This window comes from Pempheris klunzingeri, chromosome 17, assembly GCF_042242105.1.
Source record: "Pempheris klunzingeri isolate RE-2024b chromosome 17, fPemKlu1.hap1, whole genome shotgun sequence".
Classification (NCBI taxonomy): Eukaryota; Metazoa; Chordata; class Actinopteri; order Acropomatiformes; family Pempheridae; genus Pempheris; species Pempheris klunzingeri.
In genome coordinates, this window is record NC_092028.1 from 23,619,637 (window position 1) to 23,644,501 (window position 24,865).

Here is a 24,865-nt window from a genome sequence, read left to right on the forward strand (position 1 = left end):
GGCTGGGAGCATGGCGGCCATCAAGGCTCTGGAGCAGTGGTGTAAGACGCACTGTGAGGGCTACAGAGATGTGGCCATCACCAACATGACCACGTCTTTCAGGAACGGATTGGCTTTTTGTGCGCTTCTACACAAGTACAGACCGGACCTGATGTAAGTGTTTCACTGTAGCTTCAGATATTCTGCTGTGTCTGGTTCAATGTTATTGACCTAAAATTGTTTAATTCAGATTTGTTTCTCGTCCTTTTGGTTTAGTTGGGAGGCTAATTCTGCTGTTTCTAAACATTATTTCTAAGAAAAACCACAACTTTTATGAGAAAAATGATCCCTTTGTAAATACAACAGCTATTTTAAGAAGTTAAACTCCTGAGAGTCCTGATCCAAAGTTTAGATAAGGGTTTCCTCTACATGTCTAACCTCTAACATCTCTCTCTGTTCATTGTATTTCTGTTTTCCCAGAGACTATGACTCACTCAGAAAGGAGGATGTGTTTGAGAACAACAGACTGGTAAGACGTCCAGTCAAACACTAGAAAACCATCCACACAGTATTTGTTGTTGTTTTGGGATTTCCGCTGCAGGTTGGTGAAATATTTTAACGACGGAGCAGTGAAGCAAACTAAACATTTCAGAATCTTTCCTCTGCCTCTGTCCACTTGACCTCATTTATTTTGTTAACCCCTGCATGACCTGAGCATGGACTTCTCCATTATTTAGTCTCTGTCCATTTTCCCAGCTTCCTCTGAGGATCACAGGCCCCAGCAAGCGCTGCAGAGTGTGTGCACCCTGTACGACTTCCCTGTTGTCTTGGCTGTGTCATCAACAAACCCGAGCTCAGGGGACACTCTGAGCAGTTTATTCATTTTGAATGAGGCCCGCTGTCATCTGCCACTCGATCCTGGTGATGCTGATTCACTTGGAGCCACTGGTGTTGTGTTCTTCTTCGGGGTTATGCAAGAAGAAACCAGATTTGTGGCCAGTGAATAGTGTGTTTGAGTTGAGGTTGTAGTTTTGATCAGCTGCTGAAGATGCTCCCTGCACTGAAACATGAGACCGTGGCTAGTGTGGTAATTCACACCCTTCTATATTTCATGAATAGTGTCACGTTTCCTACAGGTGGTTATTTCACAAGCTGTTAAATAAGAAATTGGCTTTATGTATTTTGCAGCAAAACCAGCTTTAGTTTTCAGCTTCCGGTGCTTTTCTTTTACAGACTTGGTATTCAGTAAGGCTTTGCTTTAAATTTAATGAGCATGTCCAGGCTGATCCTAAACAATGCCCCGATATCCTTCTCCCTCCATCCCTTTTCTTATCCCTACCAGCTCACAGGAAGTGCACTATTCATTATGCAGCCCTTTCCAGACCTCTCTGGGCCGAGCCACAGGCTGCTGCGCGTCTATTTAAAGGAGAGAGCATTGTCTGACATTTTTACACATGCTGTAATTGTAGGAGCCGGCATTACTGCGTCCAGTGAATACCCTGTTTTTATATGGCAAAGATGCTTTGGATTTGTTTACTTGGTCCATTATACTCTGCCATTAAATGCTGCCTTGGCAGGAGTTGATGGCTGTTTGGTGAAACAGTGTATTTGTGTTCTTCTGTAAAGGCTTTTCAGGTCGCAGAGGAGAAGCTGGGCATCCCAGCTTTGTTAGATGCAGAGGACATGGTGGCTTTAAGGATCCCAGACAGGCTGAGCATTCTCACCTACGTCTCCCAGTACTACAACTACTTCAAAGGACGGCCTCCCAGTGAGAACATGGCTGGTTCATGTGTCCTAAGAGACTGTATAGCTAAGATTGAGCCTTTAATTCAGAGCTTAGTTTAGGTTGAGACATATTCTTTGTGTCCTGTGCTAGAGTTTGTTGTGACACTAATAGTGTTTTACTTTCCCTCAGTGGGAGGTGTGAAGAGGCCAGCAGAGGGCTCCAAGGAGGAGCCATCAGAGAAGAAAAATCTCCCAGTGGTTGCCAAAACCTTTGTGTCTAAAACCGCCATTGAGAATCATTTACCTTCCACTCTTGGTGCTAAGACCTCACCAAAGTTGGCCAGAGCTGCAGTTCAGGTCAGTACTCATCAAGCATCTGAAATTGTACATCGCTGTTGACTTTTTTTTTTTTTTTTTTTTAAATTTAAGAACAAGGAGGAGTTTTCCTTTTTCAGTGGGTTAGGTAAATGTTGATCAGGTAGTGTAAGTTACATCAGGTTTGGTTTTCTCTCACAGAAGGAGGTTCTGGCAGAAAACGCCAACAAAAATGGGACCCTCAATAGCAAATGTGCTGCATGCAAGAGTCACGTTCATCTGGTTCAGAGGCACTTTGTGGAAGGCAAGCTCTATCACAGAAGCTGTTTCAAGTAAGAGCTGGATCTGTATTCATTAACGCTTTCCTGTCGAGCACTGTGTTTGTTGCATTCATAATTTCATGTTAATAAACTTCCACCAGATGCAGTGAATGCTCCAGTGTGCTTCATGCTGGAGGCTACAAACCTGGGAAGAATCCAGACACTTTTATCTGCAACGCCCACCACAACAGTTGCAAACCTTCCTCCTCGGAGGCTGCGATCAAACACGAACCCACCAGTTCAGCTTGGCGTTTAAACGGTGCCAGCCGGACCCAGCCTGCTCCACGCCCCTCTTCTGTGCTGTCAGCCCCGCTGAATATTGTCGCGAAGCCAGCCAGCCCTGCTCCACCTTCCCGGTCCTGGACGGCCTCGGCGCAGAAGACCCAGTCGGCACGGCAGAGGTTTTTCCAGGCCGCGCTGCCAGTTGCGGAGGCCTCAACAGGTAACAGGAAGCCCACAGAGCCCGCAAGTGTTTCAGGAAGGCCAAAGGTCCCACCGAGTCCGGATGATGAGAAGAACAGAGCGAGGGCAACCATTGGAAAGAAACTGGCCGAAGAAAACTGCAACAATAACAACAAACGTCCGTTCACCCTCCGATCAGCAGAGAGACGGTGAGTATTGGCAGGAATAGACTCTCCTCTGCAGTATTTGGTCTGTCCCACGGCCTGTATGGTTTTGTAATGACTCTTGTTATTAAGGCCGATGGTGAGGGCTTTCTCTCTCTGCAGGTTTGGAGATGAGCCAAGTTCAGCTGACAGACCCGGTTTGAGAAAGGAGAAATGCAGCCAAGGCCCAGCAGGAAACTGGGCAGGACAGCTCTCCACCAGCCAGACAAACAATAAGGAATCGCCATGTCTGACAGCCATCAACAAAGACAACACAAGGCCAACAACTGTACACACAACCGCCAAAGGCAAGCGCTACTAAACTCATTTCACTTGTTCTTGATCCATTATTTGACATCCAGCCAACATCCAACCCTCCCTCCTCCCCCAATCTCGCTCTGTCTCCGAACGCATTCATAGAAAACAAAGCCCTTTTGTCATTTTTGACCTATTTATACAGCCAGTGCGTTTAGCATGATGTTGGCTCACTGTTGGATACTGACGTTTTAATTTCTGTCTCACACTTGTAATGAACTTTCATAGTTGAACTGTCACTCCCTTTGGATGGATGTGCCAGCATGAGTGCAGCATCCTGACAGTCGGTAACTTCTCAGACAGAAACACAATTACTGTTGGTTTTTTTTTTTTTTTTGCACAAATGGTCAGAAAATTATCATCTTTGAGTCTCTCTGTCATGGAAGCTAATAATGTTACCTCCTAATTTAAACCACAGATTGACCGTGGACATCACTCTAACTCGTCTTGGAAATTAAGATAATTGATTTGTCAAATTTTAGTGGTTAGTTTGTTCAATTAAACATTTTAAAACTGTTTGTCTCACTTGCAAATTAGAGACTACTTTATTAATACAGATATGCAGGTGAAGATCAGTTGCATTAGGGGATTATTGTTGGAGACTAGATAATGAAACCAATCGCTGCACTCGTTATCAGCTGTGCAGAAAAGAGGGTATTTTTGTGTCTTTATATTATGTAATCAATATATAAGTTTGAGACCAAAACTATTGACTCTGCAAACCAAATGTAAAAACTACATTGATTTTAAAACGTAAATCCAAAAGTTTTTGTTTGATCCAGCCCATGAGATTCACCTCAGTAACAAGCAGAACTTCTGGCTTTGAATTAATAAATTCAATCACATTATTTTACTTGCAAGAAAGCATAGTGATTGCAGCGTCAGAAAGTTTTGTACTTGAACCTACTTGCATCATAAAGACGCAAAGAAACCTCATTACAGGCGAGTGGTGTTTACTTTATAAAGGAACTTTAACTGCTTTGATTGCACACTTCATTGCTAAAGCAGATGTCAGATAAGTCTGTGAGAATGCGTCCCTGGTTTTGAAATCAAGAATATATTCGACAGTTATTCATGTGACGGATGAAGTGGTGATAAACTTTTCTTTCTGTCTAAATCATTTGCCTGCAGATCCAGTCCACGAGTGGCAGTCAAAGCTCAAACCTTTGAAGACTGAGCCTCGTCTAAAGTAAGTATCATCGATCATTTTAATTAGCACTGTTGCTTCATGACTCACTAAGGTGGAGGTGGGAAGGTCACACAGGTGGACACAATACGACTTCAGAAGATTTGTTTTAAGACATCCCTGACCATTCAGCTTATTAACTCTCCAGAATGCAGAATCATCGAGCTTCATCCATCTCTGTTAATGTGGACTGGCTCAGAGTGCAGACGCTAGCTCTGTCCCCCATCGTAACAAGCCCCAAGGAGTGCCAGGCCTGAACTTTTCCTACTCTAACACTAGATTCTCTCCCTTCTAATCCCTGCTGATGATTCCGCCATTGTTTTCACCACCTTTATCTTTACAAAGTAAAAAGGTGAGGCCTTTTTTTCTTGAATATTCTTTCTGTGCAGCTTCTGGGTGTATTGCGTCCATGCCAGATAAGGCTAATGTCACCATTTAAGAATGTAAATAAAAAATATAAAGGTTCATTTTATTGGGTCTTTCTTGCAGAGATGCTGAAACTGAAGCCTTTACTGAGCAACATAAGCCTGGAATCATGTCCACGACTTCCTCCAATGTCTCCATCAGTACAACGAGGCCTCCCTCGGCTCCAGCACCGCCAACTCCTCCAGTTAGCTTTGCTCAATTTGATCCAGCACACTTACGAGAATTGTCTCCCCAGAAACCTCAGATGGCCTCTGGAAACCTCGGTGAGTAGCTTCTGTACACTGAGACATTTAACTACCAGTAGAGTCGGTCGATCTCATGGAAATCTCCATGTTTAGAATTTACACAATTCTAATAATATAGAATGATTTAATCTACTAAAATGACATCTAGTCAAAAACTATATTCTTTGCCTCAATGCACCTTATTGACTCGATATTAAGAAACATTTTTGAGCTCGTCTAGGTCGTTCCATGAAAATTAAGCAGTATTGTTACATGTCTGTGTTAAATAGCAAAGTCTTGTAGCTCTGCTTTTGTTCTCTACCAACTCCTGAAGGAAATATCTGGCTCTTTAGCTGCTCCTTTATTCAACACCTAGTCACTAACTGGGTCTGTCTGTTTTTTGGTGCTGAGCAGGCAGTGTACATTGGGTTTTTAGAGCTTTTTTACAGAAAACCGTTGCCTGCTGCAGCAGTGCTATGAGAGCGCTGAGAGTGAACCAAAACAGTAAAGTTGCAGGTCAGACAGCTAAACAGCAAGCTGAAACTTACTAAGCTCCATAAAGCCGACAGGAGCAGCAGATTTTTAACTACAAGTGACCCCTCTCACATTGTATTCATTGTCACTATAAAAACATTGATTACGCTGAGCTATATGATTATGCAGGCTGCTTTAGGTTGTAAGTATGCTAAAAGTTGTTAATTGGCGTTTAGTCATAAACTAAAGAATTGAGAAAAATGTATGACCTGATGACTTGTAGAGGAAAAGTCAGAGGATTTTATTTTTTTAGACATTTCACACAAAATTACAAATGCCAACTTCATGGTGGCACTAGAGGGAAAAGTTCAGCCTCTGGGAACCATGAATGTTTGAGAAGTTTGATGCCAAACCATTCAATAGTTCTGGGCTGAAGTGGTGAATTTGCCAATAAACAGATCAATGTTGCAATCCCACCACACTGCTAGCATGGCAAAAATTCACAAAGCAACATCCACATAGACTGATTGTAAGTATTTATTTATTTTTTGTCTGCTTTAGCACAAAACAGAAAAAGGCATTAGCACACTGAACTCTCTGCAGCTGCACAGCATGTAAAATTCTGTCCTTATTTTAGGTTTTAAACACGGGAGTCACTCGGCTGTGAAATCCCCACCCAGACGACCAGCTGTGGAATCTATTAGCGCCTCAACGACTGCTCCAGCCAATCAAGGAAATTCGTCAGGTTGGTTAAAAATATCATCATCAAAGCTGCACATACGTGGCCTCAGCCATCTTGTTGATTTCATATGAGCAGTCATTTTTCCCTGAAAATAAATCAGGTGAAGTCATATGTGACAATGCTTCTCTGAAAAGCTGCCATGAAAGGGCTATCTAATCCTATTTTATCTACCTCTTAGGCGCTAAAAAGGGAAAGTATTTGTCACCCACCAACGCCTCCAGGACTGAAATGAGGTCACCCTCTGTAAGTTCCCTCTATTAAGTCTCTTAAGAGATTAATTAACAGCTCTACAAATATGCTTTCATTACATTCCCAGTAAAAAAAAAAAAAAATGGACGGCCTTCTTTACGTTTAAGTGGCCAAAGACAACATTTTCAAATGAAAGTTATCAACACATAAGTTCCTCTGTTTTTATATCAGGTGAAGCCTTATCATATTCCAGTGGAGCAGATCGAGAGGGAGCTGACTGATATTGAGACAAACCTGGCTCAGCTGGAGAAGGAGGGTGTGGAGCTGGAAAAAAAACTCCGCAGCTGTGAGGAAGGTACTTTTACTGTCACTCATTTTACCCACTTCCTTCCTTTTTTTGCTTTGTTTCTGACATCACATCTAAACAATCTGTGCAGTTGTGGAAAAATAAACAGTCCCTCGAACAACTCTGCGGCAAAAGAACTGGACAATTTTTGCTCTCTTGCAGTAAATAACCTCAACACAAACTTTGATATTTTATTGTATCTGTGCAAACCGGTGAATCCCACTGCTGCTTCGGTGAGAGCATCTCCGGTGCAGAGTTGTGTGCTGGTTGATTCACACAGGACACACACATTCACTCACAGTCAGCTGGAGCTGTGTGTGTGTGTGTGTGTGTGTTCAGGGGATTTACCTGCCATTTCTATTACTGTTTCTGCAGCCAAATGAGGTGAGAGGCACAGACAGCCCACAGGGATGTTGCTTCTCTTTTGAGGTAGTGGGAGTAGGGGGCCTGATTGCTTTGCTCAAGGTCAACATGACTTGGGTATAGTAATATATTCTGGTCGATTGCGTACTTTTTTTTTCCTTCGCACCACCCAGGAAGCCTGAGCATGCAATCGCTTGGCCAGAATTTGACATCAATTGCACACCACCTAGGAGATCATCAACTTCTCAACTGGAATTTGTCATTGTAAAAACTAAACCCTGGCACTCGAGTTCAATTCCAAATAAAATCTGAGTGTTTGTTCTGATGATGGCCGCATGTAGGCCGACTTGTCCTCAGTCCTCTTGTCCACGTGGCTTTGGTGTATGTTTTGATTGATTGTGTTTGGCAAATCTTCACTCTGGTAAGCTAAAACTCTATTGTTCCACCTACTAAGGTAACCCAGTCTGACGTTATGAAGCACAAAATGCAAGATGTGCATATCACAATGTTGCTGATGACTTTATTTAAACATCCTGTAACATTTTAGGATGCATCAATCTCTCTTTGCCAAAGCTTCAGTGTGTTTTGGACTTTAAAAAAGAAAAAAATAATGGCCAAAAAGATCCTTGATGAATACTGAACACCCAAAACATCAAAATAATGAAACTAATCCCTACTGGACTTTTGCTAAATCTTTAGATAAGTGATAGACAAATTCTTCATGTATTCCCTCCATGTTGCTTTACATCTCCTGCATGTGAGCTGCATATTAAGACTGCTTGGGGGAAGCATGTAGTTAAGGAATTATATTATAGGTGTGTAGTTACTGTAAGGCTGCAACTGATCATTATCTATTAATCTGCCGATTTAATCCATACTTCTTGTCGAGAAATGTCAGAAAATCATGAGAAATGCACATTTAAACTTCCAAAGGTGACAATAAAAATGGATATTTCGAGTCACTACCAAAACTCAAACCCAAAGATATTTGATTTACTTTCATATTTGACAAAGAAAAGCAACAAATTGTCAAATTTGAGAAACCTGGAACCAGAAAGTGTTGAATGAATGAAAACGGCTAATAGTTTAATCTCTAATTTAGTGTTTCAGACAGTGATGTTTACGTTAAGTGTCATATTTAAGATAACCTACATGGAAGGCACAGGGTCGTGTATTATTAGCTGCCAGAGTCCCTTTAGTGAAATACTAACATGGTCCCAGCATGTGAGTCACTTTGCACCCTGCTGCTGCTGCTGCATACCAGCCAAATTATTCAAAATCCTAATTTGTTATCACACTTAATTGTATTTATTGTGCAGCTAATACAGTCATACGAAAACAAAGCGTTGATCTGTTGAAAATAAAATGAAGCATCATTCTGGATGAGGCTTCTTGACTGTTTATATTAAATAAGATGATGTAAAATAACCAAAAAGTCTAAATGAAAACGGTAAACAGAATTATTGTGCAGCTTCCTCTTTAATGTCAGTCACTGCTTTATTTGACATCAGAAGAGCTCAGAGCCAAGACTGCAGTCTGAACACTCGCTTTAAGCTTCATTTGTTCCTGCAGGATTTAGTTTGCTCACAAGTTGCTCTGTACAAGTTAGCAGAGCAGATATAAAAGAAAAGCCTCTACAGAGAATCTCTTCAGGCATCGTAGCTGTTTGATTACATTTAAATGAGCTGATCACTATTGATTCATTACCCAATATGTACAATATCAGTGCTGTGACCATTACTGAAGAATTATCCTATAATGATGATGATAACTTTGGTATTTCTGACCTTTTTAAATGGTGCTGTTGTCTTTCAGAGGGAGAGGGGGACATATTGATGGACCCATTGATGGTTGACTGGTTCAACCTCATTCAAAAAAAACAAATGTACATCAGAAGGGAATCAGAGCTCGTATACATGTGAGTACTGCGTGTTTCATGGCTTAAATCTGAGGGGAAGATGCACATTGAGATTCTTAAATCGTCATTATCATGTTTAACTAATGAATTAGCTAATAACAGTAATTGTGTATCTCAGACAGGCTTTTACTTCAGTCTGTGTTAAACTTTGTGCTATAAAAGCTATTTTTGTATTTAATTATATAAACAATTCCTCTTTTGAAATGTTTTTATAGTTCTCAGTATTTCTATACGCTTGTTTAAAACTAGGACGGATTCTAATTTATCAAGTCAAACCAAATATTAGCTTCAGATTGTTTTTAAAGTTTTGCAAAATGATGTGACTTGATGCGTATTTCTCTCAGAGCCAGGACTCAGGAGCTGGAGCAGCAGCAGACGGACGTGGAGGGAGAACTTCGCAGGCTGCTGGAGAAACCAGGTGAAGGACCACGCGCTCTTCTCAGCATCGGCTCCGTGTTTTTTACTTTGCTCTTCAAACACTAAAGTTTGTCAGCTCGGTTTCACAGATCATTTAAAGTCCAGTGAGGAGCGACTGCAGGAGAAGAAGCTGATGCAGAGACTGATGCAGATTGTGGACGGCAGAAACGCGATTGTGGAGGGTTTGGATGAAGACAGGCTGAGGTAACACGATGCATCTGATCATTAAGGTTTACAGGATTGATCACTAATGCTGGTGATATAACCGCTTGATGTGCAAACAGGACAAACTGCATTACTAGTTTTATATTTGATCAATTTCAGGGAAGTGGAGGAAGATCAGCAGTTGAATGAAATGATGCAGAATCTTGGTAAGTGTACAAAATGCTGCTCTTTTAAATGAGACTTTCCACTTTGAAAGCTTCAATCTAATAAACACTTTTTACTTTTGATGGACAGGAGTAAAGAAAGCCAAAAATAAAAGGAAATCCTCCATCTCAAAACTGTTCAGGCGAAGAAGTAAAAGACGTGTGGAATGATGCTCAAGGCAGTTTTTACCAAACTTTCATGCTGAATGGAAACCCCATTGTGTTATTATGCCCTTTTAACGGTGTTAAGGTTTTTATATTGAAGTACCACAGTACATGGTGTGTTAAGAAGAAGGCAAACGAACAGGTTAAATCAGATAGCATATATTGTATCACGTGTTGTGTTTTTAGTTGTAGAATATTTCAAAATAAGGCTTCAGGTAAAACCTTATTTTTGTTCAACATTCACCTTCAGTTCTTCTTCTTCTGTTAAGTGAAATGAGAATTTCTAAATGGCTTTTTTCAGGGTTCAGTCTTTGGTTTGTTTGTTTTCCACAAGAGGGGTCATGGTTTTTTTTTTTTTTGGTTTTTTTTGTTTTCCACTTAAAAAGAAAATGGTGAGTTAATTATGTGGCAAATGCAACTGTGAGCATTTTCCAAAAAATACCATAGTTCATGGTTGTGCTCATGTAAAGATGCTATATGTTTATTACATGGCAGGAATGAGGTATCTAATTAAAAAACATTTTTCCAAATCGACTTGCACAGAGTCAAAAATTGGATATTGGGAGTCAGAAGCAGCAACTCCCATCATTTACAAACACAGAGGCAGCACTGGCTGTTCCTCGTGCAAATAGGAGTGAGCAGAATAAATGTGTAATCCCTCAACAGTCTTGATCCAAAATGAAATTATTTCAGTATTTATTTAATAATGGATTTTAACAAATTTCCTGTAAGGATATTAGCAGGAGAAAAAGCCTTGACAATTAAGTTTGAATGGCTGTGGAGTGTAAAATGGAGAGCCACACATGTTGAGCTGCCTTGTTGCAGACTGTAGTTCCTCTCTCCCTCTGTACTGTAGGTGGCAGCCTGGGTATGCTGTATCACAAGGCAAGAACTTGGAAATCCAATTTGCCACAGTACGGACAGTTAATTTCTTTGCTAATTTTATAAATGCTGCAAAAATGTTCAGCTGTGCTGATGCAATAATGTTATGTGAAAGAGGATTAGGTAGAGCAGTAGCTTATGGTCGGGGGAGGCTTATAAACTATAGGTTGTATTGAGCTCTTTATCTTCAAACCGGGTTTAATTAAACATTACTCTTTACTAATATCTGCATCAGAATTGCTCCATACCTGAGCTATTAAAACGTTCAAACGGCGTGTGGAGTCGCTCGTGAAAATGGCATTCAGTGTTTGTAAGGAATGTGCTGCAATGTTGCATTTTAAGTGTTCTTGAATGGTATGTACTTGTACTCTATTTATGGCATTTTTAAACTTGAAATCTGTTGTCCAATAAATCCTTTGAAGATTAGTGTGTATGAGAGGGTGAATTATTTACTTAATAACTGCTTCCTTTGGCACACGTCTTTCTATTCAAACACATCCCTGAACTTTTTATCACTCCACTTTCCGTGTTGCGAGCTTCACAAATGACTGTTGATTCAACTACTGCCGAGATCAGACGCCGCTTTCAGTAAGAAGCAACAATGCTGCGAGTGCTTTACATTAAAGCTGTGCAGTAATCACAGAGCTGCATCACTGTATGCTTTTTAATAAGGGTGCTTTTTTTTTTTTTTTTCAAGAATGGCATCTAGATAATTCACTGACGTCAATATATCGCAGCCACTTATGAACTACATATTCCTCATTTTGAGATGCATGAAATTGTGATCATGAACTTGGAACACAATCTTTCTAGCTGAGCAGAGTTGGGGATGATATTGGTACAAAATGCCACGCGTGATGTGGGTGACAGTCGAGACTGAATGTGTGATATTAGAGTTAATTAAAGCTTTGCGCCCCATCTACTGCAAATGCTTGCACTTCTGCAATTAAGAATCAAAGGCGAGGGCTTAGTGTCAGGGGGGTGTCTAATACATGGTTTTAACAGGAATGGGACCTGATTTGCCAAGCTCCTAGCGACAAGCATTAACAACAGCCTCAAATTAGAGGGACATTAATATTCATAAGTAAAACAATTCATCCTGTGAATGTGTGATGAAATGGAATCCTCTGAGGTGAGCTCTTGTGTCCAGGCTGCCATCGTTCATTAAAATATGCCATTACCCATGAAGTGCTTAATCTTTATGAAAGGGTGGTAAAATCTGTTTGAACTGCTCTGACAGAAAGGTGGAAATTGTAATATTGTCCAGCACCTTACATTTCTGTTACAATTATGTTAATCCTGTACATTTCTTCTTTATTTTTTTAATGTGGCGACATCCAACAGTATAGGTTTCCATGTGTCTCATTAGCTGAATTGTTTGGGCTCCCTGAGTGAAAATGTACAATGTATAATCTTTGCTTGTGCACATTGATATTGGTCTGTTAGTCTATTAATAAGACGTAAGTGCTTTGTGATGTTTTAGGTTAGCTGCTGCACGCTGCCACTTGCAACACAATCTAAATTGTGTGCGTGTGTGTGTGTGTGTGTCGTCTTATTCCACTCCCTGCCAGAGTCTCTGCCACTAGCCTGTAATTATGATCCTCGAGGTAATTTTATCAGGCTCATTAGCTCTGATGAGTAAACGAGAAGCGTGCCTCTAATTTATTGGCCATCCAGGCTGGAGACTTAATTCTCATCAGAGAGATCATAATATTTGTATAGAGAGACAGATATACAGTATTATACACGGCTCCTAGACCAACGCTGAGGCCAAGACTTGTGTGACTTAAAACTAGTAATTACGCTCAAAACATGAAGACTGTTTGGATAATTGGGCATGTGCTAAAATTATTTCCATAGGTGTCATTCTGATGAGCTGAGCAACCAGGCAGCGACGTCTTTTTTTTTTTTTTTGATTCAGGCATGATTTCGAATGAAAGCTATTGTTTGTATTCTACAGAGTCTTGTGACTTTATCTTCCTGCACAAAATTAGATTCTCAAACCTCTGCAAACAAAATTGCATTGTTTTGTTCCCTGTTCAATGGAGATGATCCATTTTCTGTGTCAGAGAATGTGTTAAGGGAGCGGGGTAAATATGCTCACAATTTTCAGTGTGTAGAAATTTGCATTGAGGGGAAATTATGCATGCTGGCTAGTGGAAATGAAATGTATAAAGTGCATGACTGGTAGACTTGACAAGTGCAGCTTTCATCCATCTCAAATGAATAATTTTCACTTCCCTTAAACATCCTTAATCCAACCATGTTATCAGCGGGCATGCAGGATTCTGCCAGACTTTCTCCTTAACGGCACAGCAACTTTCAACTTGCCTGAGATTCTGCACTGCAGTTGCTTACCACATGGTCTTAGGGACTCACTCTTATCCTTTCCCGCTGGTTTTGTGGATCAGTAAAATTCCTTCAAAACACAATATATACATAACGCAAGTCTTAATAGATAGCAGAATGTCTCACTCTACCATCCTCTGTGCTGCCTCAGAGGTCGACTTAATGCACCGCATTTTACCTCTGATTCACATTGGCAGAGAACTCAGAGGATGGTGTCTAAAAAACCTATTTGCTCGGTGGCCCTTTGTCCTCTATTTCAAATTTCAGTGACAGGCCCTTCCATGCTAGTATAACGTGGTTTGGAAATTCATATGGCCGTAAAGGGATAGAGAAGGATATTCATGGTAAATTACTCATTTACAGCCCAGCATTCAGCAGTTTGACTTGTTATTTTGGGAACATTTCCTTGTCTTCTTCACTGAAATACATACTCATGGTGATACTATATTGTGGCAAATACCCCCCTCTACATCCCAATCCTTTTAATTTATGCACTGTGGCATGTTTTCTAAATGCTACTGACAATAAACAATTAAATGTGTAATTGGTGTTTATGCTGCTAATCCTTGTGATAGCCTCTAATATGAAGGGTTACCTGGCTATTTTCAATATCCACTTTCACAGAAGCCTCAGTTTGCGATAAGAATATTAACCTCATCAATTTCAGGTAACTTTCAACGCTTTAACATCTTGTCTTAAAGACCTACGTGTTAGCAGGAGTCTCAGCCTTGGCATTTAGTGACATTTTAAGCCTTTTAACAGAATCCAGACAGGGATTTGCAGTTTCCACCAAAGGAAAATAATTTATATCCTCCTTTCTGAGAAACTGTGGGTAGAGGGATTAAATGCACCAGAGAGATTTGTATGTGGTGCAAGTAAAACAATATTGTGACTCAGTTAATACATTTCCTACCATCTACTTTCATGCTTTGAGAAAGTCGGGAGTTGTTACTCATCGTGCTGAAGTTGGCTTTGATGCTTTTCTTTTTTAATTTTTTCATTTTCAAGGTTTTAAGAGTATAGCTTATAGTGGTGACAGTATTGTGTACCTGAATTCCTCTTGTAACAGTGCAATGAGACACCTTAAATAAGTGTCTGCTGGGCATGAGGCAATGAAGAGTCTTACCCACACCAATTATTTTGCATTCCTTCCCAATCAAACCGCCTTAAAACCTTTGGAACAGGCAAATGTTTTCACCCTACTTAGACTTATATTTAAAACATGATGATGTCCTGCTTACAGAAAAAAGCATTTGTGAATGACAGTTTGGAACACAAAAGGTCCTTTCTGCATGTTGGATGGGTTGTGGACTGTGTATCTGCCAGTGTGTATGATGGCTGCTGTGTAGTGGAGACATGCAGGGCTCTGTTCTCTCTGTGGGCAGGCAGCTTTGATGCACTGCCTCTCTTATCTCATGCCTGGCAAGGTTAATGAAGTGGTGGCACTTTTGGAGGAAGTAGAAATGGGATGAGTAGCAAAGACCAGAGGAAGCTTGGAGATGAAACGTCCTGCTCTTAGCGGCTGTAAGTGGCAATTTTGGTGAATTACATAGACAATAAGAAAGGGGGTTGTCATCCTCTTAAACACAACAGTCGTCTGAATCAGGAATGGTTGATTGCATCTCTTTCAGGCTCGTTCATATGAAATTACATTAGCATTTAAGTATCACTTGTAACTTGATCTGTCAAACATCTCCTTATAAGGCCAAGTTAGGTTTTGTGCTCAGTAATGGTATAAATTGTGCTCCGAGGCACATTGCGAAATGCCTCACAGTCTGAGTTGTTTTCTGTTTTTGAACGTCAGATCATTCCTCATTTGAATCAGGAGAGCTCGTATGGTTTTCAGCAGGGTGCAGTTTGCTCTGGTCCTTTGGAGGACCTCTGAAAACCTACTGTGCCTTTGTTGGGGGCAACAAGTCTCACTTAAGTGTCAGAGTTGGCTTATTTTATTTGTAAGTGTCCTGGAAGTTGGCTCGTGGTTACAGCTTAAACAAAGGGCAGAAATACCAGCGTAATATAAATATAATAACAGGTGATGTACTGCTAATGCTCTGTATTCCGTAGCTTTTTGGTTTTAATATTCCAATTCCCTTTGCATCTATAAGAGCTAATAGGTAAACAGTCCTGAATGGAAGAAATGAAGCAGGTCTACATGCCAATGAATTAGCATATAGATGAGTTCATCTCATACAAATAGTGCTCTTTTGCCCAGAACTCCCTGTGCTGAGCAAAGATCATGTATGTAAAGTATGCATGCAGAAAATGTAAATTAATCCATTTCAATCATCATTCAATCTAATAAGATTTTTTTTTTCTCTCATGTCTCTCGTTTGTCCCTCATTGCTCAAATGTCCAGAAATATTGAGAGGGCGGTCAAACTATTCCCCAAAGCTGTTTAATTGTTTAACAAAAAAAACCCAACATACATAACATAAACAAGATACACACAAAAACATCAAGGGATAGCACATGGTAAATGCATGTCAAACACAAATAAGCACCAGGATCATTTGCATGTGGATCAGACAAAGGCTGAATTGTGTTTTACACCAATAAAAGCACCTCAGTGTTGCTGAAATGAAATAATGCTTTGATTTTCCATAAAAGGAGTGCCATTGACCGTATGTTTTGTATTTGATCCTCGTTATTGTAATTCCATAAACAAACGCCACCTCTGTGAGACACAAGTATTTGTTACATAGCTCTTGTTAATATGCTAAAAGAAGCTTATAGAATTGGGTCAGCTAATTAAGCAATTAGCTTATTTCAGCTCTGTGGTCAGGCTGTTACTAATCTATGGCATTGTGAGCCCAGATCTGCCAAAACCGGGAGGCTTGTGTGACTGTGTTTCCCATCCCGTCTGACAAAGGATCATGTTTGAAGCCATCCTTTCCCTCAGCAGAAAGCCAGAAGACTTGTCTCTGCTCACTAATGCTCACATTTCTCATGCAAATCCCTGGAATTGAATAGGTTGTTTATTGTCTAGTTAATATATTGAGACATTTATGTAGTGCTGTTGAAGTGTTTGCTCTCTGCATTTGTAGCTGTGTTAACACACATGAAATCCCAGACAGATTAGAGTTTGATAGCATTAAAGCCATGATGAATGTTGGTGGCTTTTAGCAGAGCCCACCATGTGGCTTCCTACCAGGCGTCTTACGAAAGGCAAAGTGAGGCAGCGTGAATGTTAAATACATCAGTGGTGTAATTTGATGAAAGTTTTCCCTTTTTCTTCACCAGTAAGTTAAGTATCCTGAAACTTCCCTGTCCAGGATAAACTGCTGTCACTCCCTGGTGCATTTGGTATCTTAAACTTGATTTCTCCATGTTCGGGTAATGTTTCCCCATTAATCAGACTGAAAAAACATCCTTTGATTGATTTATATATCTCTGTGTGCGGTTTGGAGCTGACTTACCTTATAACTCTTATAGCTACGTATGAAATCATAACTATTAGCATTTAGAGCTAACGTGAAAAGGTTTTTAATGGTATATAGTTAGGTATATGGGCAGTGTTTAGTCAGTGAAACCAGCCATCCATCTTAATGGTGTCTTTTCTGTGATGTAAGTAAGGCACATGAGTTTGTCCCAGTCAAGTCCTAGCCCAAAATCACAAATCACAATTTGCCTGAGGGGGCTTTACAATCATATAACACCCTCTATCCGTAGACTCTGTCCTAAACACCAATGCTCAGTAATAACAAATTGTGATCAGGATTGCATCAACAACATCCTCGCTGCAGGTGCCTGCTCAGTTGATGAGAAGCTGCCTGCAAACGAACAACCGTGAGGGGGAACACCTTAACAAATGTTACATGAGGTTATCCGCTATCTTTGCTGTAGTTTGAATGTGGAAAAGTTACAGCTTTACGGCCACTGTTTATTTAAGAGCTTGTACCTGCAGTGACCTACTTTTTGGCTTCTTGGGGGCAATGACAAGAAAGTGGCCCTTTTAAGTTAATTATGACGAGCTTGTTAGCAAACACTTGCCTATTTACGCATCCTGGTGGACGTAAGACCGTCCGATATTCAGTGGTCTCGTGGCTGCTTATGGTCTCCAGCAACATTACCAGAAATACCAGAAATATCTTGCTCTTGACCTGCTAGTTGAATTGGTTTGGCCAGGCTGTGAACACGGCTGCCTGCTCTGTCCGACACTGTTGGCGGTGGTGAGAGAACCAAAACAGCAAAGAAATCAAATCAGTGAGCTGAAAGACTCTGAGGGAAGATATTCCTAATTCTCTGCGGGCTCATCACTTTCATGTAATCACGTGATCCATTAATACAGCCTACAAATATTGATCAGTCACTTTAAACCTTTATATATATATATACATATATATATATATGAGTATATCAGTATATCGGAGTTTGCCATCTGCACTTCTGAATGCTAATAATTCTGTCATTTACAACAGTTAAGAGGTTGCGATGCTATAGAAGTCTAGTATATTCTTATACTATAGCATGCTAATAGCATTTTGATGAGCGAAATCTGAAGGAGAAGTGTACCTAATTGAAGGAAAAGGCTTGAAATGCATTGTTAACGGGTCAGAGAGACACCACTTATGGCCATGATGATGTTATGCAAGGTGTGGAAATGCATTTCCAATCTCCCTGGCTTGAGCCCATCAGTTTCCATTCAGAAGTGTGTGCACTTGTTCATTAAGCTTATGCGTATCATCAACTGGTGCACTCATTCTATCAGGCAGATATGGCAGGGATAAAACGATGTGAAGGATGGAAATTCAAACAACCATTCTCATTTGCAAAGGTCATTAAAGCCTGGCATACATTAGAAAATCTGCTAATTATGAAATGGCTTAACTCCACATTCAGTGGGATTATGTCTACTCATTTAGAATATGTTGATCCCCTCCCTTACTCGTCATAAGACAGTTGATGTATGGGACTTGTGGCACAGAACTAATGTTCCCACTGCTTGTCGGTCATCTTAACTGACTGTAAGAAGTCCATAAAAGTGGCCGTCTTGTTCCAAATGAATATCTGCATCAATACCACGAGACAGACGCAAGTTTTAGAGCTGCTGGGAAAATCTGTTGTACTGATGATATTTAGCTCAGTGGCTTCATCATCTTTATTTCACTTTAGCCTCCATGAGTAAATAAACTGTGTATCAACACACGATAATCACAGTTAAACTGATGATTTAAACCTTTATGCTGCATCTAGGATCAAGTTTTCTACCTGCAACAACATAAGACGGATGCACGCCTTCTCTGTGATTTTCACATTTCACAGTTAGAATCTGCTTTTTGAATATCAGAAATCAAACTCCACACATCAATTTATGGGACTTATCCTTAGTTATTGATCTGACAGCTGGTTTGTTCTGGAGTAAAACAGGCATCATATTATGACGACCATTATTATGGCTTCATTTGTTTAGCACAAAAATAGTTCTTCAGGGAAATCCCACCCTCCTTATGATATTATTGATGAAATAAAATGTGTGCCATGGTAAAATATTTGTAGTGTGAAACAATATTTTTCTAAAAAAAAAAAGGCAAACTAAGCTCTCTACTAGAAGATGTCAAAGGTGAATACAAGTACAGTATATCTATGAAAATAAGCCCTCATACAATCGAGCCCCAGAATAATGTAGCAGGAGAACTGCAAACACAGAGGATGCTGCGATACAACAACACTGTAATTAACCCAGTTTAGGTCATTATTTTGCCACTGAATTAGCTAATGAAGTATACAGAAGAATATGGTAATAAACAGTGGGTCCACAGTCACAGGCAGGAAAGTCTCCACTTTAGATGAACTCAGAATTCTTAAAAAAAACAGTTGGTAGTACAAAACAAATAATAATGAGAACATTGTAATGTATTTTACTATTTTAGTAAATAAAACTTACACTTTATTATGACTACTTGTATAATTATCAAAATGTTTGTGTTTTCCTAAAAAAAGAATGAGGTGTTTTCCATTTTATTAATAAGATAATGAATTTTCAGCACCAAGAATATTAAATAAGATGAATATTTGTTTTCAGTGTCTTATATGAAACATATTTTATTCCATAGTACACGTTTACTTGCCATAGTTGGAACGTCATTTTTAACAACCCCCCTAATTTAGATAAGAGTATATGTAAACTATCTGCAAAGAAGACAAACATGTTCATCCTTTATATAACTAAACTGAATAAAAACTCTGTAATTGGTCTTCAATAGGGAGACTGAATGATAGAGATATTTGTTTCCCCAAACTGAGGAATTACTTTGCTGTTCTACCTATGAAATCCAGTTAAAAGAGGTCGACACAGTTTCCATCATTTATCTGTCTTCTCTCCTTATGACACAGATTTTACCCTAATGACTTACCTCCAGTAACACTTGCCTGAATCCTGTAATTGACTGAGAATCTTACCAGCGAATTTACGTGAGATTGAACCTCTGACATGGATTGGATGCACACATTGTCACAGACCGGACCTTTCAAAATAGCCTCCACATTGTAGACCTTGTTGGATCAAATCACTCTGAATTTGGTCCATTTAATAATCCAATTGCCAATTAAGACAGGCGGCAGTGCTTAGATCTATAAAAGGTTAATAAGCCTCAGCTGCAGTGTGTTTCTCTTGGGTAAATGTCACTTAGACGTAGGCCACCATGGGTCAAGATCTCCCTCTAGATCTAAATTTAATCACATAGCATCGCCTGGCCCCATCCTCACCCTCATTAGTCCTTGGCTTGTGCAGGAGTATGATCTGCCCTGTTTTAGCACCGGCATCGTTCGCCCAGCTCAGACTCTGACCCAGACGTGCCATCAGCCCGCAGCATCCGCACAGACACAAACTCCAAGCTGAGATCAAGTCCAACAACTCTGTGGATCTACAGTAGATATACGTGACATGTGGGTCTGCAGGAGTGTCTTGAGCCAGGGGATGCCATGAAATTTGCCCATACCATCATATGGTGCGATCTGTTGGCTGAGCTGTCACCTGATGCGGGCCTGTGCCACCTGTCGGCCTGCCCCAGATAATGACAGAATGACCGGAGTGATTCAAGCAGCCGTCTCATCTTAATTATCTCCTCAGAGTTTAATTAACTAGCTCATCTATTGGCCAAAAGGAAAAAAAAAAAAACAGCCTTGAATCACTTGAAATTGCAGCCACCGAGACAGAACGGATCATCTTAAGATTATTGTTTTGTTTAAAGCTTTGCAGACGCACGAGGTGCATCATGACGAATAAATCCTGAGAGGCTGTTCATGATTAGAATGGAAACATTTCCATATTGTTTGTGGGAGTACCAGAGGGAAAGCACTGTCATGTGCTCTGTATGTGTTGTGAATGTGTCACTTATTTTACTACTGTACGCTGAAAAGATGTCATGGTGTGTGGAGTCCATATGGAACAGAATACAAAATCATTTAGTTCTGAATGTTAATACGAATTACGTACAAAATGGGTAATAATTCTTCTGCCCTACAGAAATGATTAACATAATTCTGATAAATAGGCAGATGGCAGAATGTGTGAATTGAGGTAGATTTATCTTAATTAATATCTTGAACCTACTTGGAGAAAGGTAAATGGCTCCACCGGGGCCAGAGATGTTCCTCTGTCTTGTGTGTGTATCTTTCTCATGGCCTGACATGTAGTAGTGGCCTGAGGATATTAAGTTGCTCTCCAGGTATGCATCAAACCCAGGCAGCCTGCTGATAATGAACATATACCCAGGCAAGCGAGCAAGCCAGGCACACACACACACACACACACACACACACACACACACACAGATGGATGCACACCCAATCACACCCCTACTTTTACTCCACAAAAAAAAACCCCAACATTTAGACAGTTTGTCCTTCTGTCAGCTGCAATGAGCTCCAAGAGGCGAACAATCATCGTGGTTTTTCTTGTGAACACATTCCTGTAAGCTCAGATTTCTTGCTTTATTGCTGGTGTCAAATAAAGTGTGAATTTCTTTTACTCATCACAAATTAAGGCAATTAAAATGTTAATTATTACAAGTAGAAAAGGGACAAAGGAATTCAAATAAATTGATGTATTGACGTTTTTTTAATTAATTCATTCGGGTTCCTACTGTGTTGGATAATTATGCTTAAGTGTTTAATTACATATTTTGATGGGATCCTCAATTACTGTGGCTTAATAAAATATCATTAGCCTGTCTCCCAGGTTCTAAGCTGTGGAGACATACAGTATTAGTCAATGTATTTAAGTAAAATATGAGATAACAGGCTGGTTGAGATTTGTGGCAGGTCTCCAGCCCTCAATCTCCACTAAATCTCTGTTAACCTGGAAGCCGCTCCTCACATCAAAGTTTGACACAGCAGCAAACAAACAATGTTAAATTTACATATTAATTAGTGGCAGGCTATCAGCACGGGTGATGAATTCAAATGCGTGGCCCTTTGCTGTGGCTCTGCAGCGATCCACCGCCACAGTGCCGCCTTGCGGGAGGCTCAGCGCTCAACCCAGCAGAACAATGAGAAATTACCTAGACCCAAAGGCCAACGAAGCCCTCCCCATCAGACGGGTTTTATTACATGGCGAGTGTAAATATTCAATATCTTTTCACTGACTGTGTGTCTTACAAATCAATTTGCAGTGTCACGACATCAACTGCAAAATATGCAAAGCACAGATAAGTACCTAGTTGTCACCCATCCAGTGCTGCTCAGTCAACCCTCTCAGTCAAAACGCACATAAGGAACGAAATACGGATACCTGCCATCTGGTTGCTGTACGAAATGATCTTGTTTAAATCCTCTAAAGGTTATGCAGTTATGCAAGCGATCCTTCAGGTTTTCAGCTCTGTGTTACAGAGCAATAGGAGCACAGAACATGTTTCCACTGTGTATTCTGTAGGCTTTACCACTTTGACATGTTTTTTTTTTTTTTTTTCTAATGCGTTTTACATCTTCTTGCAAGAACAAGGATCCTTGGCAATGGCTCAGAGGCAAGATCCTATAATTAGAACACAGTTCAGTTGGCTAGCAGGTAATTTACCTTTAGGGGGAGAAGTCTAATTATTGTCTTTGAAAAGCTAATTTAGCGTCAAACACTTCAGGTGTCTTTTCCCCTCTCTTCAGCAAAGGGAAAGGTATCCTGGAGCACTGTGGGGTCTGAGCCATCTCTTGTGCCTGGTGCTTTTACTGTTTTATGTTTACATGGCTGATTCCTAAAGAAGAAATTAGAAGCTGTAAAAGCAGCCTTATCCCTTTGTATTTTCTCCAGCAGGTGTGTGGGGCTTCTTGGAGAGGAAGGCACCGCTCTTTGACCTGCCGATAAATGCTCTAAGCAGGCGGAGCTGTTTTCTGGCAGATGGTGTTTGTGAGTGACACTGGCTCCCAGCAGAAGCAGGCCCAGGGAAACGATCACAGTGGAGTCTCTGAAGAGCAAACCATCCTGGTTACCTGACGGCATATGCTCTGCTGTGGCCTACACCTGCTGAAGGATGGCGTTTACACCACAGTCCCTGGACTCCACCTCCGAGAAGGCTGTTAATCACAGCTTACCACTCGTTCGGGCGCTTTTAAAACTGGAAAACAACTGAGTAGCAGGAGGATTCCTCACTTGAACTCAGTGTTGTGGGTTTGTGTTCGTGTCTGTTGGTATCATTATCGGAACAATTATGAGGCTCTGAAAGCTGTTACTCGTTAGTGTAATAAAGAGATTCTGGACACCACCCCTGTGTTTCTGTTTCTGTGTTTGTTAGTTCATCTGAAAACTGCTGTCACTGACCTGTGTCCAAATTTCATGCTACATGTGAATTTTAAACAGGTTTGGTAGTGCTTTCACACCCATTAAATGGCAAAATAAACATTTCTCACAAAAGTCTGTATGTTAAAAACACTAGTGGGACACGATTGTCCCACGATGCAGTGCACATTGACATGGAGGAGCCACTCACAGCTGCAAAATACTAACAGTAATTAGGATTAGCCGTAGAACAGCTCCACAAATGTAGAACTATACACAAAAAACAGCATAATCTGCATATTTATTTCAGCATATCCTCTTCGTGTAAAACACTAACAAGTAGGTTTATTTCTTGTATAGTAACCGCAAAAGCAGTACACTTTAAAAATGTGTTATACAGTTATACGGTATGATAACCTGCTTGTACTGTTTGCTGTCAACAGTGAATAGATCAGTTTTTATCAAATGTATCTCCTGCTTTCTTTGAGCTTCTGAAATGTATATTTTGAATTTATTACCAGCCATTAAACTGACCCAACCTGCTCTCATTAGATCCCCCAAAACAAATATTTCTTGTCCCATATAAAAGAACATTTAAATCTCAGGTAATAACTGGCCCATACTGTCCTAATTAGAACACCCACTTTGTGTTGGTTGTGTTAACATTATTTTTGTGATAAATGAATCAAATTTATGGATATTCAAACTGAATGTAAATATAAAGCTGCAGGCTTTTTTTTCCCTTTGGCACAGACACTGTTTATCCCTCATTGCTGGTAAATTCCAGCCACGCCAGCAGGGACCGAAGGACAACAGTGTCCACAGCCACGGGGATCAGTAACAGGTCCACTGCTGAAATATGTGCAAAGTGTCAATAGTCTGGAGCTCCTCTGTCCAACTGGAAGCCATTGAGCTGCTAAAACAGAACTGGAGATTAGGACACAGTCACCCCAGCCTGTGCCAATTCAGATGTCTTAGCAACCCTGGGCACGGCAGTTTGATCTGCCTTGCTGTCATTGATTCACAAGGCTTCCAGCTGGAGCAAAGATCCCCATTGAAGCGTGAGATAGAAACCTCTCCATCTTGGCACATCTTGGCCGGCTCAATCCCCTGCAGGCCATTAGGGATAGAATATGTTGTTTTCTATTTTTTTCCTCCAGAAGAAAAATACAGTCTGTCTTCATGCTATAACAGCCATTACTTAATTGTGCCGGATTTTCCGAGCAGAGTGTTGCTTTAATTAAGCAGCTAATTGCAATGTAGCTCTTGATTAGCTTTGGGGGATGGGAATGTTCAGACAGGCTGATACGTTGTGCACACTTCAGAATCATTTACAGAAATTGAAGCTAATTTCGCTCTCTGTCTATTGCTGCATTAATTTAATTTGGGTTGCTTTTAGCTCATTAACACTTCTAATTAATACGTTGACATCACTATTAAGATGTCTCTTTGAAATTGGTGTCTCCTGATAATCAGGATGGAAGAGGCTGACGGATGGAGTGAGAGGCTGACTGGGGAAAATGTGGAAAACTCCTTCAGACTGAAGGGGAGGAAGAGACCGTCCTCATTTATAAAGCTCTAATGCTGTATCATAGTGGACACTAATAGGACGCAGTGGCAGGTGACTAAATTGGAAATGAAAGGAATGCTGATTGTTTTAAAATTTGATTGGGGTTACTGTGTGTGTGTGTGTGTGTGTGTGCATGCGCGTGTTTGTGCATGCATGCATGCGTGTGTGTGTGTGTGTGTGTGTGTGTGTGTGTGTGTGTGTGTGTGTGTGTGTGTGTTTGTGTTTGTGTGTGCATGCGCGTGTTTGTGCATGCATGCATGCGTGTGTGTGTGTGTGTGTGT

The 24,865-nt window shown here is 40.5% G+C and overlaps 1 protein-coding gene across 1 annotated transcript; it reads left to right on the forward strand.

The window, feature by feature from the left end:
• Positions 1-10,103, forward strand: micall2a (mical-like 2a). Its single transcript, XM_070848390.1, has 17 exons — positions 1-153; positions 460-508; positions 1,606-1,747; positions 1,895-2,061; positions 2,221-2,351; positions 2,441-2,950; positions 3,068-3,252; positions 4,391-4,448; positions 4,935-5,134; positions 6,207-6,314; positions 6,490-6,554; positions 6,732-6,855; positions 9,025-9,127; positions 9,472-9,545; positions 9,634-9,748; positions 9,869-9,915; positions 10,004-10,103. The coding sequence occupies exons 1-17, from the start codon at positions 11-13 to the stop codon at positions 10,081-10,083; spliced, it is 2,301 nt and encodes a 766-aa protein (XP_070704491.1). The 5' UTR covers positions 1-10; the 3' UTR covers positions 10,084-10,103.
• Positions 10,104-24,865: the final 14,762 nt, after the last annotated feature.

What these genes read in the sequence shown, in the direction of transcription:
- micall2a (XM_070848390.1), top strand. Translation starts at nt 11, where the DNA reads ATGGCGGCCATCAAGGCTCTGGAGCAGTGGTGTAAGACGCACTGTGAG. An exon ending in TATCACAGAAGCTGTTTCAA is followed by an intron (nt 2,352 to 2,440) that starts GTAAGAGCTGGA and finishes AACTTCCACCAG; the next exon opens with ATGCAGTGAATGCTCCAGTG. An exon ending in GAATCAGAGCTCGTATACAT is followed by an intron (nt 9,128 to 9,471) that starts GTGAGTACTGCG and finishes TATTTCTCTCAG; the next exon opens with AGCCAGGACTCAGGAGCTGG.